General features: G+C 44.1%; 1 protein-coding gene across 1 annotated transcript in view; it reads right to left on the reverse strand.

The window, feature by feature from the left end:
- DOK5 (docking protein 5) overlaps nucleotides 1-17,786 on the reverse strand; it is a 136,533-nt gene that overhangs the window by 65,926 nt on the left and 52,821 nt on the right. The window contains exon 2 of the mRNA XM_080925733.1: nucleotides 6,514-6,621. Coding sequence (XP_080781859.1) covers nucleotides 6,514-6,621 — 108 coding nt within the window. The remainder of the gene's footprint in view (nucleotides 1-6,513; nucleotides 6,622-17,786) is intronic.

A 17,786-nucleotide genomic window follows, 5' to 3' on the forward strand; every position in this document is an offset into this window, starting at 1 on the left:
TATGAGAGTGGGTGTGGCCTTGTTGGAGTAGGTGTGGCCTTGTTGGAGTAGCCAAATCACAGTAGGTGTGGGCTTTAAGACCCTTATCCTAGCTGCCTTGAAGTCAGTCTTTTCCTAGCTGCCTTCAGAACAAGAGGTAGAACTCTCAACTCCTCCAGCCCTATGTCTTCTTGGCTGTTGCCATGTTCCCACCCTGATCATAATGGAATTCTGAACCTGTAAGCCAGCCTCAATTAAATGTCCTTATAAGAATTGCCTTGGTCATGGTGTCTCTTCACAGCAATAAAACCCTAACTAAAACAAGGGAGAAAGAAAAGGGGAGAATCCAGGATGCTTTGCTGGCCTCTGCTGTGGCTAGCTGCACGGATCTAAATGCCAAACCACAAGCCAGGAAACCACAGGACAGAATCAAGCTTAAGTGGAAGGAGAGTTAACTCTGTTTGGGGCATGCATCAGGGAGCTTCTCCATGTGTTCCCCTTTGCCTTGCAAAAGGACATAAGTAAGTAAAATAGGGGGTGGTATCCCAGATAACACCCTCTCCCTACTTTCCCTATGATTGGAGCTGTAGGTCTAGTGGGGCTTGCAGCTTGAGAGAATATCTACACATAAGGACAATTCAATTTATGGTGCTGTGAAGTCATGCTCTCTGAATGAGAAGAATCTTCCAGAATATGACCTGGTGGGTAATCTGGTGAACAGAGGACAAATACAGTGGGTATATCTAAGCTTTGAAAAGAAGAGCTGGGATATATTCTCAGATTTCAAAAGGACATATTGCAGTCAGCTACATCAAAAGAGGAAGTGTTTAGAGAAAGGAAAACTAAATAAAAATGAATGAATGAATGAACAAATAAATAAATACCGTAGAATGAATTCTAATCCAAATATATACATGTAGATGAGAGGGCAAAGAAACAGAGCACAAGAGAGGGAGAAAGAGAAAGAGAGAAGAAAGAGGAGAGGAGAGAGAGAGAAGGAGGGAGGGACAAAGACAAGAAGGAGAGGGAAAGATAGAGAAAGTAATATTAGATTGACTGTAGAGAAGAAATTGCTTTAAGGACACTGGCCATTAGCTCACTGTGAAGAACCTAGAGTCCCATTTCCTCAAAAACTAAGCACAGTTTGACATGGATCTTGGGAAACCCAAGAGCAGTTTCCGGTAAACACTAGTCATTAAGGAAGGATGGAGGCCTGGTGAAATGGCAGAAGTCACAGCAGGATTAGGAGGTTGAGGTTTTCAAACACAGTAGTGTGTGTGTGTGTGTGTGTGTGTGTGTGTGCATGTGTTTGTAGTGTGTGTAGTATGTATGTGTGTATGTATGTGTGTGTGGGTGGTGTGTGTATAGTGTGTGTGGGTGGTGTGTGTGTGTGATGTGTATAATATGTGTGTGTGGTGTGTGTGGTGTGTGTGAGTAGTGTGTGTGTGTGTGTGTGTGTGTGTGTGTGTGTGTGTGTGTGTTGCAGTGGGACAATGATCCCTTGCTGTTCACTGCTGCCACATTAGTGGGCTCAGTGGACACTGAAAAATGAGCGCATGTATGCAAGCATCGTGTTCCTGGTGGGTTTTGTCAGAATGGAATTTAGTCTCTGAAATGCTCAGAATAAAAGGAGAGAAGGAGAAGCTAGAGTAAGAGCATAGGAGGGGGTGGAAAAGGGAGGGAGAGGGGAAGGAAGGAAGGAAGGAAAGAGAGAGAGGTGGGAGGAGAGAGGGAAAGAAGAAAGGGGAGAAAGAAAGGAGGGGAAAAAAGGGAGGGGAGGGGAGGGGAGGGGAGAGAGTGGGTGGGAGAAGGAAGGAGGAAGGAGAGCAGTTAACCGGTACAGATGGGATGCACAGGATCATAGACACAGGCAAAGCCAGGGCAGAGCCCAGGCCTCCCAGTCAAGCAGCTGAGCTCCCTGGCCTGTGCCCTGATTCTCACCTATGCCCCACAAAGCAAAGAGAGTAAACCCGGAACCCTCTGGTCAATACCAGCCTCTTGCCTTTCTGAATGAACACAGTAAACCTGCATTTCAGAAGGACAGGGACGACTAAAGCCACTAGAGTTCTCAGGCTGCCAAAACCGAGGTTAATCAGTTTCAGGGTGTCTCTGACAGCTCAGGGTGATAGAGGGGAGGAACTTCAGGAAGGAGGCTAAGAAGTAAAAATATTTAAATTTTTTTAAAAGCTTTTCTTTTTGCATCTTGCATTTATATACTTATTCCCCCGCCCCAGGAGAGATAACACCTTTAACTGCGCACTCAGTGAAGCATGCATGCAGCTTTAAAATTCTACATTCAACATTCATGATAAAACTTCAGAAAGGATTCAGATACACAAAGCAGGCATTCCTACCAGAAGGGTGTGCCCTCAGACTCCACGCCCTGCAGATGAAAGAGCAGAATACCCGTTTCCCAGTGTCTTTAAAAAATCTCTTTATATTGGAATAAATTCTGAAATCTGGTCACAGCGTGCTACTTATAATCTTCGTATTTTCTTATCAAGATTCATAAATTACACAGTATTTAGGTTTTTTTTAAAGGATGCACATCTCAGAATTATGTCTGTGCCCCCAAGAGATTAAAATTAAACACATCAGATTTGAGAGAGTGCAGAGAAAGAATAGAAGCCTGTAACTCATCAATGGCTTGGGGGCTTATGGAGATAAGTCCTCCTTGGTGCTGGGGCTTTGAACTTTGGCTAATGATGATTACAGATGAAAGAGAACCCAGTGTACCAAGTTCCCCAAAGATCTGCATATTAAATCGCAAGCCAGCAGGTAGAAAATCCAAAGTAGGGCAAGCGAGTATGTCCTCAGCTTCCTCTTCCTGTCAAAGAGCCCTTTTCAGCCCCTGCAGGTGTAGAGTTTGAATCTGTCCTAAACTTTCTCTAAAATTTCCGAGTCCTGGCACATTCAGGTCCCACCACCATAACCAATGTCTTCCAAATCAAAAATTCCTTGTCCTGGTTTCAGATGGCTCCTTGGGAAAATGTTTATTCTTAAGCCTTGGGAAGTGCTAAGTCGTCTGTTTAATTAATGGAGACTGTCACATTCGTTCACACGAAGCCTGTGAGATTGTGGAGGTTTCTTTTTATGTGGAAGGAGACACTGGTGAGACCAGGCAAGAGCAGCCACAGTAGTATGTGCTAAGGAAATCAAGAGACCAGACGGGAGCTGCCTAATTAGTGGGCTCCACTCTAAATAAAATGGCTAAGGAAAAGTATTACCTACAGAATTTGAAGAGTCACTGAACTAAGTAAAGAAGTGAGCTGTGTGGGTGCCTGCCCAGGAGTAGCAGACTCCCAGAAAATGGAAAATACAAGGGTGGCAGTGTGGAACGACACCAGGGTACCAAAAGCCCCAGAGCAGGGTAAGACAAGACTGTGAACACTGAGCTGGGAGGTTGCACAGGACATGGGAACTCGGATGCCGAGGTCCCATGAGACACTGTGAAGATTTGCCTGAGGGGAGAGAGGTCATACCAATTCCAGTGGGTCAGCAAGAGGCAGTCCACCTGCTTGCTTCCCAGAAGTGTCAGGAGGGTCTGTGGGAAGTATCTGGAGTCTCCACACACTTCAAACACAGTCTTCTCCACAAGCTGCTGGATAGGATGGGGAAGACCTACGAGGCAGTCTTCACTTCTCTTCCCTCTGTTGGATGCATTCATACCTTCCAGCAGTTATAAATTCTCATTCTCACGTTCCCTTTTGTGTTCCTGTACCCAGGAAGGAAGTAGAGGGGCTCGTGGAGAATGAATTATTTCTGGAAATACTTTGAGCTATCTACAGAGGCACGCTGGTGACCACACACAATGAACATACCGTAAAGACTTGTAAAGCAGGAGGCTGGGTGAGGTTCTGAAGAGACGAGGTCACTAAGTAAAAGGCAATGATTTGAAGGTGTGTGGGGGGGTACACATCCCACCCCTCTTAATCAAAATCTTATAAAACCAGGACTTGAAGTTGCAGACCTCTCATCATGGTCAACAGAGGGGGAGCTTGCCTTATCTCTGGCCCTGGGCAGAGCCATGACTTCAGATTGAAGGGAAATGTCACAGCAGGACTGTCTAGTGAAGGCCTTACCTTAAAAGGCAAAAGCACACCGTTGTGTCTCCCTTAAGAGTTAGTCCATATGAGCTACTAATCTAATCCCCTGTGAAAGGAAGCATCCATAGGGTGACTCTGACTGTCCTGGATGCTTCTGGAATAGCACAAACCCTGCGTCCAACATACATCACGACCCTCTGGCCATGGTCTACTATTATTCCTTGAGAGTATCTCACTTTACTCTGTAATAAACCGTGTCTGTCTTCTGCAATATCCATTGAGTCACTGAATTCTTTCCACAAAGGTCACAAGGACATGGGAAACTAGAGGGCTGCAGAGAGATGCCCATGACAAGCTGAAGATGACCACACTTTTAATAGAGATCTCAACTCTACATTAGTTGTACAACTTATGAACCAAATGCCACTTCGCTTCGGGTCTTTGAAGCTGCCTTGGAAGGTAAGGCCTCCCAAGCAAGCAAATCAAGTCATGCCTTTAGCATTGTTTTCTGGTGACACCAGTATGCAACCAATGCATGCACTTGCCTGGGTACCTATAGAACAGAGTCAGGGGGCGTGGCTTTAGAGCTTGTACAGGGTTTGGTGGCACACCACCGTTCTCCATCATTCACAAGGAAGACACCACAAGGCCTGTACTGGCTGGTTTTGTGTCAACCTGACACAAACTGCAGTTATCACAGAGAAAGGAGTCTCAGTTGAGGAAATGTCCCCATGAGATCCAGCTGTAAGGCATTTTCTCAACTAGTGATCAAGGGGGGAGGGGCCAGCCCATTGTGGGTGGTGCCATCCCTGGGCTGGTAGACCTGGGTTCTATAAGAAAGCAGGCTGAGCAAGCCAGGGGAAGCAAGCCAGTAAGTAACATCCCTCCATGGCCTCTGCATCAGCTCCTGCTCCATGACCTGTTTGAGTTCCAGTCCTGACTTCCTTTAGTGATGAACAGCGATATGGAAGTGTAAGCTGAATAAACCCTTTCCTCCCCAACTTGCTTCTTGGTCAAGATATTTGTGCAGGAATAGAAACCAGACTAATACAGAGCCTGTGTAAGAATTGCACAGAAAAGAGAGCCAGGTTTCTGTCCTGACAGGTCTCCACTGGTTTTCCCAAAAATTCTAAAGGGCAAAGAGGCCCAGACCCCGTTTTCTAAGTTCCCGTGGGTGGTTCCACACCATGAACACATGGGGTAGCATTCAATGGATTTAGAGGATAGCTTTAAAAAAGTAAGATGTAAATGGGGGTGGTGCATTCTGGGTGGCATAGGGGAGTTGGAGAGGGAAATAGTGGGGTGGGTATTGTCAGAACAGTCCAAAAGAGCAATAATGTGAGAATCCTGAGGCTCCTGAAAAACCTCCAAGAGAGCAAGCCAAGAGTGTTGTGACCTTGGTTTCTTCAAAGCACAGAAATGTTCTTGGGATGTGTTTCTGTGCCCTTCCTAGGTGTAGTGGGAAGGAGGGGGTTTTACTTTAGCTGTTGTGATTCATATGCTTCTATGGGAAACCATGCTTTCCTACACATGGATTGCCCTTGTGACTGAATACCTTTACCCATGTGACAATCCTTAACTCTCAGAGCATAAATTGTTTGATGCTCTGAATAAAGCTGGCTCTTACATGAGACCTCAGTCGGCCTCATTTTTAGGCCCCTCTGTCCTAGGTTCAACTAAACACTAAACAAGATAATGACTTTGTTTCATTGAATGCTTGCACAAAATTCTCAAGAACAAAGAAAAAAATCATTTTAAAAAACCAGAAAAATAACAGCCAGAAGCTGGAAAGAACCCAGATGTTCTTCATTAGACGAATGGATACAAAAATTGTGGTACATTTACACAATGGAGTACTACTCAGCTATCAGAAACAATGACTTAACAAAATTCTTAAGAAAATGGATGAATCTAGAGAATATCATTCTGAGTGAGATAACCCAGTCACAAAAGAACAGACATAATATGCAGTCACTGATAATGGGATACTAACCCCAGAAAGCTCTGAACACCCCAGAAACAACTCACGGACTGTGTGAAGTTCAACAACAACAAAAAAAAAAGAATATATTTTAATTAAAATAGAACTGTATCACATCCCCCTTTCCTCCCTACAGCCCCTCCTAGTCTCTCTCCTGTCCTCTCAAATTAATAGCCTCTTTTCCTATATTGTTGTTACATATATACATATGTGTATGTATATATACCCACAAATACTTAATTACAACCTTAAAAATATATTTGTATACTTTTATGCAAAAATGGTGAAAATTTGTACATTCATCTTTGTTTTTTAAAATAAAGTTTAAAAAAAACAGAAAAACCACAGGACTTTAAAAAACAAAACAAAAACAAAAACAAAAAGCTATCTTGCTCACATAACAAATATGGTACCAATCTTCGTCAGGAAATTGGGTATGCTTTCCCAGTGAATACAAGCTACCACTTTCCAAGCCAATGTCTAAAGAGGCACAGCTCCGGCTCTTACCTTGTGGTAACACCTGAAGTAAGCAGCCCGCTCATCCGAGAACTTCTCCAGTCTCTTTGGACCCTTGCTCGAAGCTTTCTTGAACACTAGCCAGCATCGCTGATAAATCTAAAAGGAAATGCAACATTGTTTCAACATCCCCAGACTCAACTTCTCCTGACATTTGCATTGAAACATTTTCTTTTTGGTGTTTTTGCCTGTGAAATATTCACACGCTGGAAATGCATGTTGGTTTGAGAGAGTAAGAAGAGTACGGGGTGCGTGGGCTGTGGGCAAACTGTATGTTTCAGGAAATTATTGTAATCAAAATAAGTCAGTATGTGAGGGCCAATTTCTCCATGTTTTGATATGGGATCTCTATTATATTTAAGAGAAAAGGGTCAGAGGATAGAGGGGGGGGCCTTGAACCCCCTGGAGCTGGAGTTACAGGCAGCTGTAAGCCATATTTCTAGCTCAAAACTTTTACAAAACTCCAGTTCTGGGAGACCAGGGCCCGATGTCAGAAGCCCAGGAACACACCAAGATGGAAGACTGAACTTTGTCAAATTGAAAACTGTTTGCTCTGTGGAAAGGCCTGTTTAACGGACAAAAACACAGCCTAGAGTGAAGAGAAAACATGTGAGTGCCGTGACACTAGCCACGAACCATGTCTGGAAAAGATCAACCAGAGAGTGATCTGTGATTTAGTGACACAAAGGCCAAAGCCAAATTGATCAGGAGACATATAAAGATGTCATCAGAGCAGATATTCAGGCAGCTTAGAAGCACATCAGATGCTATTCTCGTTTTCATGAATAGAAGTTGTGAGCTGCAAGCGCAACTGGCTGCCACTGCACACCCACTGGACTGAAATAAGATGGTGGTGATGATAGTGGTGACGATGACGACAGACAGTGAAGATATCACCATCAAATCCACAGCACAACGCAAAGACTTTACTTCAGCAACACACCACTGACGTTTAAAACGATATAAAAATGTCCGTCCACTCTGTAAAAGAAGGTGGTGGTGTCTTTAAAATCTACAAATGTATGGCCAACACTTGTTCTCTCTCTCTCTCTCTCTTTCTCTCTCTCTGTGACACACACACACACACACACACACACACACACGCTTGCACAAGCAGACACACATGCACCTATGTGTCAGGGTACACATGTGGAAGTCAAGGGACAACTTGTGAGAATTGGTTCTCTCCTCCACTGTGTAGGCTCCAGAAATTGAACTCAGGTCATTAAGCAAGGCAACAAGTGCCTTTACCACTGAGACACATCGCCAGCTCTTAAAAACAAAAACAAAAAGAAGAAAAGAAAAATTAAAATAAATAAAATATTACCGTGGTGGTTTAAATAGGTTTGTCCCCATTGACTCATGTGTTTGAATGCTTGGTCCACAGAGAGTGGTACTGTTGGGCTTCTTGGAATAGATGTGGCCTTGCTGAAGTGGGTGTGGGCTTGTTTGAGTGAGTGGGTGTGGCCTTGTTGGAGGAAATGTGTCACAGGCTTTGAGGACTCCTATGCTTAGGCTCCTCCCAGTGCAGATGACAGTTTCCTCCTGCCTACCTGCTGATCAAGATGTACAGCCCTAGGCTCCTCCAGCACCAAGTCTGCCTGCAAAATGCTATGTTTCCCACCATAATGACGACTGAGTAAACCTCTGAAACTGTAAGCCAGCCTCAATTAAATGTTTGCCTTTATAAGAGTTGCCTAGGTCATGGTGTTTCTTCACAGCAATAAAACCCTAGCCAAGGCAAGTACATTACTTACTTATTTTGGACTCTTAGAAATATATTATACAGAATTACACATATATATTCATAAAATAAGCTCTATTGTACATCCACAGCAGCTTTGTTTGGAACACCTGAAATCTAGGAAGAACCCCATGGACTTCAGTGGGCAACACTACATCTGGAATACTACTTAGCAATACAAAGAACAACTTATTGCTATGGGTAACAACTTGGGTATTATCTCCAGAGAATGAGACTGAATACACAAAGCAAAGTAGGCTGGGAAGGTGGCTCAGTGGGCAAGAATGCTTTCACACTTTCAATGCAAAGATGAGGGCCTGAGTTCAAATCCTCAGCATCCATGTAAAATTTTGGGTATGCCATCAGGGGTGACTTTAATCCCAGTGCTATTGGGGGTGAAGACAGGAGGATTGCTGGAACTTTCTGCCTCTTTCCTCACTCCAAGTTGAGTCAAAGACTCTCCCTTAAGGGCATAAGGCAGAAACAGATTAGGGTAGCCAACTCCATCATCCGGCTTCAGACATATATGCCAGGATACATATATATGCACACACACAGTACACACCCACACACAGAAAGAGAAAACACAAGTCATACTTGTTGTGTTTGAATCACAGCTCTCTTCTGGACAGACCACACCGGGCCAATGTAGTTCTATGTGAGAGAGGAAGGGGCAAAAGGGGACGACAGAGACAATGGGGGAGGGGGACAGAGAGAAGAAGGGGCGGAGGTCAGGAAGGGTCTGCCTCTTATTTAGGCTGTGACATGACCACTCACAGGTAAAGGTGAAAAGTAAACCAAATGGATGTTGGGAATGTATGGCTGTTGCCATGGCAACAGATGTGTGAGTCCCTGCTGCCTATGGGTGATATCATCGATGGGTTCCGAGGTGACCCATAACCAACCCTAAAGCTGGTTCCTGATACCAACAATGCTGACACTTTACACTCAGCTGCAACTCCAAACCCCGTGTCTAAGTGAACATCCTGCCAGCTGACCACTACTGTATCTCTAGTCATACTCTTGAATGGCCAAAAGACAGAGTTAGGGAGCAGCGTCAATGGTGGTTGATACACAAGAGGTATCAATGTCCGTGCCTTGTTTGTATTTCTCTGAATTTTGGGAGGAGTTTATTTCCAGGGAAACTAGGGAAAGGGCAAAGAATCTTTGTATAGTATAAATCTACAGCTAAATGCACATCTACGATTATGTCAAGATCTGCCAGGAATGCTAAACAACACCTGTGATCCCAGCACTCGGGAGGCAGAGGCTGGCCGATCTCTGTGAGATCCGAGCCAAAGTGCTCTATAAAGGGAGTTCTGGCCCAACAGGGTTACAGAGTGAGACCCTGGATGGAAACAAAATGCTCGGTTGTTAAATGGACAATGTAAGAATGTTTATAGCCTGGTCTAAATATATCGGCTGTTGTTTATATGTTGTTTATATTCTTCTCCAGCCTTCTAATCCCATCCCTTCACCCTCTATTTCTGGTCATTAAATCACAGTCTAATAAAATACTAAATAACCATGAGAAGACAAGGTAAAGCGACAGGTAAGATTTGTGCACAAAAGTCCTCTTCAGGGTGGAGAGCCACACATGCAAATTAGCATTCTGAACTGGTACACGGAAGTCCTACCAGCATCCACTTCTGTCTGAAGAGCAGATGAGTCCACTGGCTCCCTAAAACTGTACAGCCACCAAGGACTGTAATTACAGAGGCAGCAGCCGCTGTCACTTGCTTGGCTCGTTCAAATCAAGTGTGTGCAGAAGGTTTCTTACTGGCTTTCTATTATGGGAAACTTCCTGGATATTTTTTTTTTTTTTACACATGCCTCTGAAATGCACTCAGAAACTGAACATTCTAGAGGTTATGTAAAAATATGCATAAATAAATAAATAAATAAATAAATAAATAAATAAATAAATAAGTACTCCTGCTGCAAGAAAAAGATACCCTCAGTAAGAGGGATATTTTCAGTCTCCTGAGTATGTCCCCACTTTTCAGATGCACTCTTTTAATGAGAGCACATTAAACTTTGGAGATCTGTTTATTTTCTTCTCAGTCAAACCAGGATTTACCTGGCTCTCTTGCAAAGACTGTTGCATGCAAGTAAAAAAGCCAATGGTTTGAGCTCATCTGGTGAGGGTGGTGTCTTCAACCCCTTGGTGTGAAGGTTGGGGGGACTTTTATGTCTCACTCTATGCCCCTCTTCATTTTAGTAAACAATAAAGTGTAAAAATACAACACTATAGCAATATAGCAGCACCAATGATGTCCATGAGTCATACACAGGGGGTACAGGAACAGCTCAGAGGTTAAAGAGCTGTTTTTACAGAGGACCTGGGTTCAATTCCCAGTACCCATCTTGGAAGGCTCACAACAACCTCAGCGCCAAGGGATCCAATGCCCTCTTCTGGCCTCCTTAGGAACTGCACCCACACCATACATATACACAACACAGAGACACATGCATACGCCTAATTTTTAACAAATGAAATCTCAAATAAATAAATAAATAAATATCAGTGCAACACAGCTATAAAACAGCTGTGAATAGAGATTAAAGTCTAGTTGTCATTCATCAAATGAGAAGAGTCTGCCTGTGGAATAAGCAGCAGACTGGAATGAAAGATTCCACCCTGCTGACACCAGATACATAAGTAACCAGTACAGAAGGTCACTAGGGTGAGGGAATTCCAGAGCCTTCTTTTGCTCTCCATTGTCTATCAGTGGCTCCAAGTGTGGTCCAGTATCACTTATGGGAACCCTTAACCACGCAGAGTCCTAGAGATTAGACAACATCTGCTGTACCCAGGGTGATGACATCATGTCAATTTACCCTTCCGTGAGCTCTCCACATACTGACATTTTAATTCCAGGCCAGGCCCAGGAGTTATTTGTAATGTTCTTGCCAACAGTGCCATGACCCTTGCTTGGGACTGACAATGTGGAATTTTCCTAGATGGGTGGGTGCTGACAGGATGGTTTGTTGGATAAAGACCCTTGCTGCCAAGGTTAATGACCTAAGTTTGACCTCTGGGGCCCATGTGATGGAAGAAGAGGACCGGATCCTGCAAGGTTTCCTCTTGTGTGAGCTATACTCTACACATTAAATGAGTGAGTGAATACAACAATTTTTTAACAAGTTTTATAAAAGAAAAATTCTTCAGTAGTAATGAGACTCTGAGATAGGAGATTTCCAACAAGGGCCATTCCATGATATTTGATACATGTTGGCTGCCATCTTGAATTCCAGAGGCACACCTTGAAGTTAAAATATGATTCGGGCATCGAAAAGTTGAATTTTCATTTCCAAGTGCTCTCACTCTCTGAAAACTTAACGTTCACCTGAGAGGATTCACTGTCATTAACAGTTAGTAGTTAACGATAAATGTATTCTTGGCAGAGAATGTGGTGTCAGAGAGATTTCCTGTTGAGACTGAGATCTCCTGATACTGAGGTGTTGGGTTGAGGGCTCTCACTGTGTACCCCTGGCTGTCTTCAAACATCTGGACAATCTTCCTGCCTCTGCTTCTGAGTGTGGATCGATCGCTTTATTTATTTATTTTTAATAATGGGCTAGTTTGTGCCACGTTAAGATGCTCATTAGCACCTCTGGTTTCCATCCATTAAATGCCATGGTGGCACCCTCCCTCCCCCAACTCAACAACCAAAGCTGTCAGCAGATATTGCCAAAGTTCTCCAAAAGGAAAAAAATGGGAACCACCACGTTATGGACAGAATATAAAGTGTGTCTCACAGGCTTGCACAGCACACTTGGCCGTCAGCTCACAAGCTTCTGGGAGATGACTGACACATTAAGATCATTCTGTGACGTCCTCTCAGGCACCTTGGTCACAACTACAAAAAGGACTCATTGCCGCTGCTGGAGTTTAGCAGGTGATTGAGATCTCATGTTGGAAGTAGAAGAATGTGATGGTTTGAAGGTATTTGTCAGAGGGAGTGGCAGCGTTAGGAGGTGTGGTGTTGTTGGAGTAGTTGTGGCTATGTCGGTGGAAGTGTGTCATTGTGAGCATGGGCTTTAAGACCCTCATCCTAGCTCCCTGGAAGCTAGTCTTCTGTTTGCCTTCAGAACAAAATGTAGAACTCTCAGCTCTCCCAGCCCCATGCCTGCCAGGATGCTGCCATGCTTCCCAGCTAGATGATACTGGACTGAACCTCTAAACCTGTAAGCCAGTACAATTAAATGTCCTTTATAAGAGTTGCCTTGGTCATGAGGTCTGTTCATAGCAGTAAAACCATAACTCATAACTAAGACAATAACCATTGCAAGAATCTTCAAGGCTCCTAATTTGTTTGGAGAAGCTCATTTGACAGCATGAGTGCTGTCAACCCATCTCAGGTCCTCTGGAAGAGCAGAAAGTGCTCTTAACTTCTGAGACACTGCTCCTGATTTACAGTGGGTCAGATCTGGGTTGTGCGCTTTGATTTATTAATCATTCTGTGGTGGAACTTTCTGAGTCTTAGCTCGGGGCTGTCTCTGATGAGGATAAAGACCCACCAGGCAAGTCTATGCTTGGGGGAACGGGGCTGATTAGGCCTCATAAGAATCCCACTTATTCCACGTTCACCACAAGCCAAAATCCTCCTTTACTACACTTAGGTTTAAAATGTTAGCCTGAGGCTTCTTAAAGCCCTCCCACCGAATGTCTAATGTCCATACTGAAGACTAGAACTGCTGTCCCAGACTCACTGCAGACACCACTGAGAGGAGCTTATTGTTCTTTCCAACACCGTGGGATGGTGCTAGGCTTCTTCATGATTCTTTTGTTCTAGGAGGCTAGCACACATTGTAGGTAGGGCAAGGAAAAAGGTCGCTGTCGTTCTTTTCAATTTGCCAGCATTTCTTTTCTTCATTCATAGCAACTTGCTCTTCCCCAAGCATTACCTTAACTTTTAAGAACACACCCTCAGCCACAGAATCCTGAATTACTTTCTTTTCTCCTACCCTTCCCCGTTTTTCAAAAAAAGTTCCCACACACAAATCAAGTGTTTTCCTCATTCAGAATATGACTACCATCAGCTAATGACCTCTGAACTTCTCCCCTACCTGTTGCAGAAAACTGAAGCTTCTGGATCCATTTTCTCAATGAATCCTCCTGCTGATGCTTTGAGAGGTGAAAAGTATCACCTCCGAATTACTGGGGGGAGGGGGGAGGGAGGAAGGGGTGGGGCGATATAGGAATAGTGAACTTAAACATCTACCCAGAGTCCTGAAGCTACTTGAAACAAGCCAGAAGTCAACTTTTCACTGTTAGCGTGGACAACAGGATTTCCCCAGGAAAGTTAAACCCCCATCAATGCATAACCTGGTGCAAGGGTCGAACAGCCCGTAAGAAGTGAACATCTGGCTCATCAGCTCCAAAAAGAGAAATCTAGTTGTAACTGTGTGTGCGTTCATCTGGACCAATGCTTCCCAGCTCATCTACTTCCGTGTACAGTTGAAAAATTGACTTCTAGTTCACCGGCATTGGCTTCAATTTAAAAGGAGAGTCTCTGGGGCATCAACTTTTCTGAAATTGAAGTCCTAAGATGTTAGTTAATTCAGGACCCCAGAGTCTCCCGGCCATGTGTAAGAAGTGCTTGCTTTGACAAGGCTTCTTAGTCTTGAAGGTCCAAGCATGCATTGATAACGACGCTAATGACACAAGATGGCGACGTCGCTAATGCTCAGCTTCAGCAGCTTCCGATGACATCAACAAGCTTCAGGCCGACAGAGTCTACAGATGATCACATGGGCTGCCCAAGAGTACCCTGTCCTTCCCTCTGGCTGATTCTACCCTCCCAAAGTCAGTTCCTCTGCTCCTTCAAGACAGATGAAATACTGAAGTCGGAAGCCCTCCATGCTTCCCTCTCCCGCCTCCAAACACTGAAGATATGATTGGTCCATATGATATGACAATCAAGAGGGAGGAGAGTAAGCTAGGAGACAATGGAAACTGGATGGAGCCCAACAATAGGTTCTCTGGGTCCTGCTGGCCAGGAACTGCACATTCTCCTGTGACAAACAGCGCAGGCCTGAAACATGTCTGAGACCAGGACAGGATTTGTTTCCAGGCGGTTAGTGACAGTAGAAATCTGGGTCTTGTGAGTGTGCTATCTCAACTCTCCCTCTCAGTTCACCTGTGAGGACCCTCAGAAGTTGGTACCTGAAGCTTAGAGGAGGGGACTCTTCAGTATTCCCCAAGATCAAATTGTGGACTGCTACCAATACCACTTGGTTGAATAAGGAGCTAGCTCAGAAAGGTGTGCTTTATGAAAAAAAATTAATGAAAAACAACAAGATTTCTGTATGGACCTATGCCTTATTAAAGGGAAAAATGCTAATTGGGAGAAAACTACTGTAGTTATCAAGGAACAGCTTAAATTCACTGCAAGGAAAAGCACTAGCAAATTAATGGGATGCTTAATCATAAAACAAAGTGTGTTTTAAACGAGTTTAAAATACTTAAAAAGCATCCACAGGAGATAAATTAGCAGTGGCAACCCCGGATTGATGGTCTCAATTAAGACAACCATTCTAGAAGCAGAATCATTCTGCTGTGGCCCAGAAATGAAACTTCTAGGACTCCCCCACCCCAAGGACATAATTACAGAATCATGCAAACATGTGGGCACAGGGTGCAAACATGTGGGCAGGTGTGCAAACATGAGGGCACAGGTTCTTTGAAGTAACCATTACCAACACACAAGTGATAAAAAATTGCTCCAATAGTGTCCTTCCTGCAAACTCAAGACAGTCCGTCTTTAAGATGATGCTGTCGGTCCAACAACACCGCCAGCAAACGGCTGATGGTAAAAGCCATGAAGCCTAAAAAAGGTAAAAGCACCTGTTTTAAACCCCCATTGGGTACTCATATATTATCATATACATTAATTTAGTAAATACGTTTCATCTTCTTTAAATACTCTATTTCACACACACACACACACACACACACACACACACACACACGCATGCACGCACGCGCACACACACACACACACACACACACACACATTTCTTTTTAAGAATGCCTGTGTATTTTGCTTTCTAAACCAGGCCCAGCAGGCCTTTATTTCCCCACAGGAGTCTGACACTCTGAGCTAACCCAGTGGCTTCTGCAATCAGAGTTCTCTTTTCAATCCAGCCTTTCTGCTCTGTCATCTACCTAACCATTTGGGTGACCTTTAGACACTAATGTGACCACGTCTTTGTTCTAATTAAAGCACGTCCAAAGATTTCTATTGCCATCAAGGAAAAGCCAGGAGAAGACTGGCTTTCAGGCAGCTTGGAGGAGGGTCCCAAAGCCCGCCCTAACAGTGACACACTTCCTCCAAGAAGGCCACACCTACTCCAACAAGGCCACATCTCCTAATACTGCCATAACAAAAACCATGACAATGGACCACTGGACAAATCTAAACAGTTGGTTAAGCACAGAATTCTAACACTGAATTTGAGCTGACGCCATTCATCAATTTATTCAACAAATCTGCATCAGGTACCTGCCAGATATTAGACACTGTCTAGGCACAAAGGTCATAAACATAAATAAAATTGAGAGGAGTCTAATGCACCAGTTAGGCTTCCATTTAATGGCCCATGTGTCAGTGTGAGCATGTTTGTGCATGAACCTGTCTATTCATCTTATCCTCTACAAACAACATAGCCTGTGGGGTTAGGGGTTACGAAGAAACAGGAGACAAGCAATTGGCTAGCGGTAGGTACCAAGACTATGAACGGCTGTCAGAGTAACTTAGGGGAAGGTGATAGCTGGAAAGGGGCTGGCAGAGATGGTGGGATGGTATTGATAGGGCAGGAGGTGGGGGAAGGAACCGTGTCAGAGCAGAGTCGTGGCAAACCTATCAAGATGATGGCACAGTTGGTAAGATGTAAGAGATGCTGAGTGTGGGTATTGCATTAAATATTAAATTGTATAACTTATCCTTCTATAGGCCCCTGAAGTCTTACTCCTCAGATGCTGCTCTAGTGTGGACCTGAGCACACCGACTCTTGTCACTCGGTTCACAAGCTGCCCTCTCCATACAAATCCTTTCCCAGGCAACTCTGCACCCCCTGGTGTTTCTGTCCCAGGTCGATATGGCCACCCCGTTGTGTTCTTTCCCACTACTGCCCAGCACAAACATTACTTCAAGGCCTGGTAGCTTTTCATGGCAGGTATATATATTAAATTCTCAATCCACAAACACAATACGATTATATCCAATGAACGAAGATACAAGCTGACACCTAACACCAATTAAGTCCACTTGGATCCAGATCACCCTTCTCCAGCTCCATCTTGATTTCCTCTGGAGTCTCCGCCTCTTCCGTTTTCCTAGCCTTGTCCCCGCCTGCCTCTCCACTGTCCAATCATATATCGACTAACATAAATCTACATGTGGGTCACATGGGCAGCCTCGGTAAGCTCTCGTGGTGAAGGTTAGGCCTTTTTTCTGTGGGTGCGAACGAAAGTGAAGTGGAAAGCTTTGCTTGGATGCTAAATGCACCATGGTGCAGTCTGGTGACAGACAGAAGTAGAGAGGATCATTAGGAAGCAGCTGCAGATGAGACCTGAAAGTAATGTCTAGGGTTTGCTTGTAAAATTGTCCCACACGGGCTCCTGTACTTGAATTTTTAACTCTCCCAGGTCATAGCTCCGGTTTAGAAGGCTTCAGAACATTTGGGAGGCAGGGCCTAGATGGAGGAAGTGGATTCCCTGGGAGAGGGAGAACTTTGTGTTTCTGCATTTGGTCCTCTTCCAGGCTAAGCTCCCTGCCAGGAGCTGCACCATGATACACTGTAGCTTCAGGGTACAGAAAGATAAAATAAATCTTCCCCTCCTTAAGATGTCCTTTGTAAGAAAATATAATATTGATGGAAAACCAAGTATGCTGTAGGGATGTCAGATCTGATAAGGGATATGCAGCGTTTGTCATGCCTATTTTCCATCTATATAAACTTAATGTTATAAATAACAAATAGGCAGTTATGTATACATTGCAAAGGTGTGGTATATAGACACAAGATTCTACTTGACTATTGCTGTAGCTTGATTTGATAGACACCCTCACCAGAAATAACCTGGAGAGGAGAGGGGTTTATTTGACTGCCAATTACTGGTCCCAGTCCACCTGCCTAGAGGATGGTGCCGCCCACAGTTGACTGGGCCCTCATACTTCATTAATAATCGCCCATAGGCCAGCCTGGTATAGACAATGACCCAACCAAGACTCTATGATTTTTCAGGTGATTCTAGGCTTTCAAGTTGATGCTAACTAGGGCAACTTTTAAAATATTATCTGTGCCATTTCCCCCATATGCTGGTCTTGAAAAGTGATGAGTTGAGTTAGCACTTCTGATGTATTAATAATACAGCTCAGTATGCAGCAAGTGCTCCACAGTGGCTAGCCGATTGTAATATCCACATAGGTGGGGACCTACATGCAAACAAGGACAGCATATATGTTTACCTTCATTTCTTCAATTCTGCAAGTCTTTGTAATAATCAACT

This window comes from Micromys minutus (assembly GCF_963924665.1).
Source record: "Micromys minutus genome assembly, chromosome: 11".
Classification (NCBI taxonomy): Eukaryota; Metazoa; Chordata; class Mammalia; order Rodentia; family Muridae; genus Micromys; species Micromys minutus.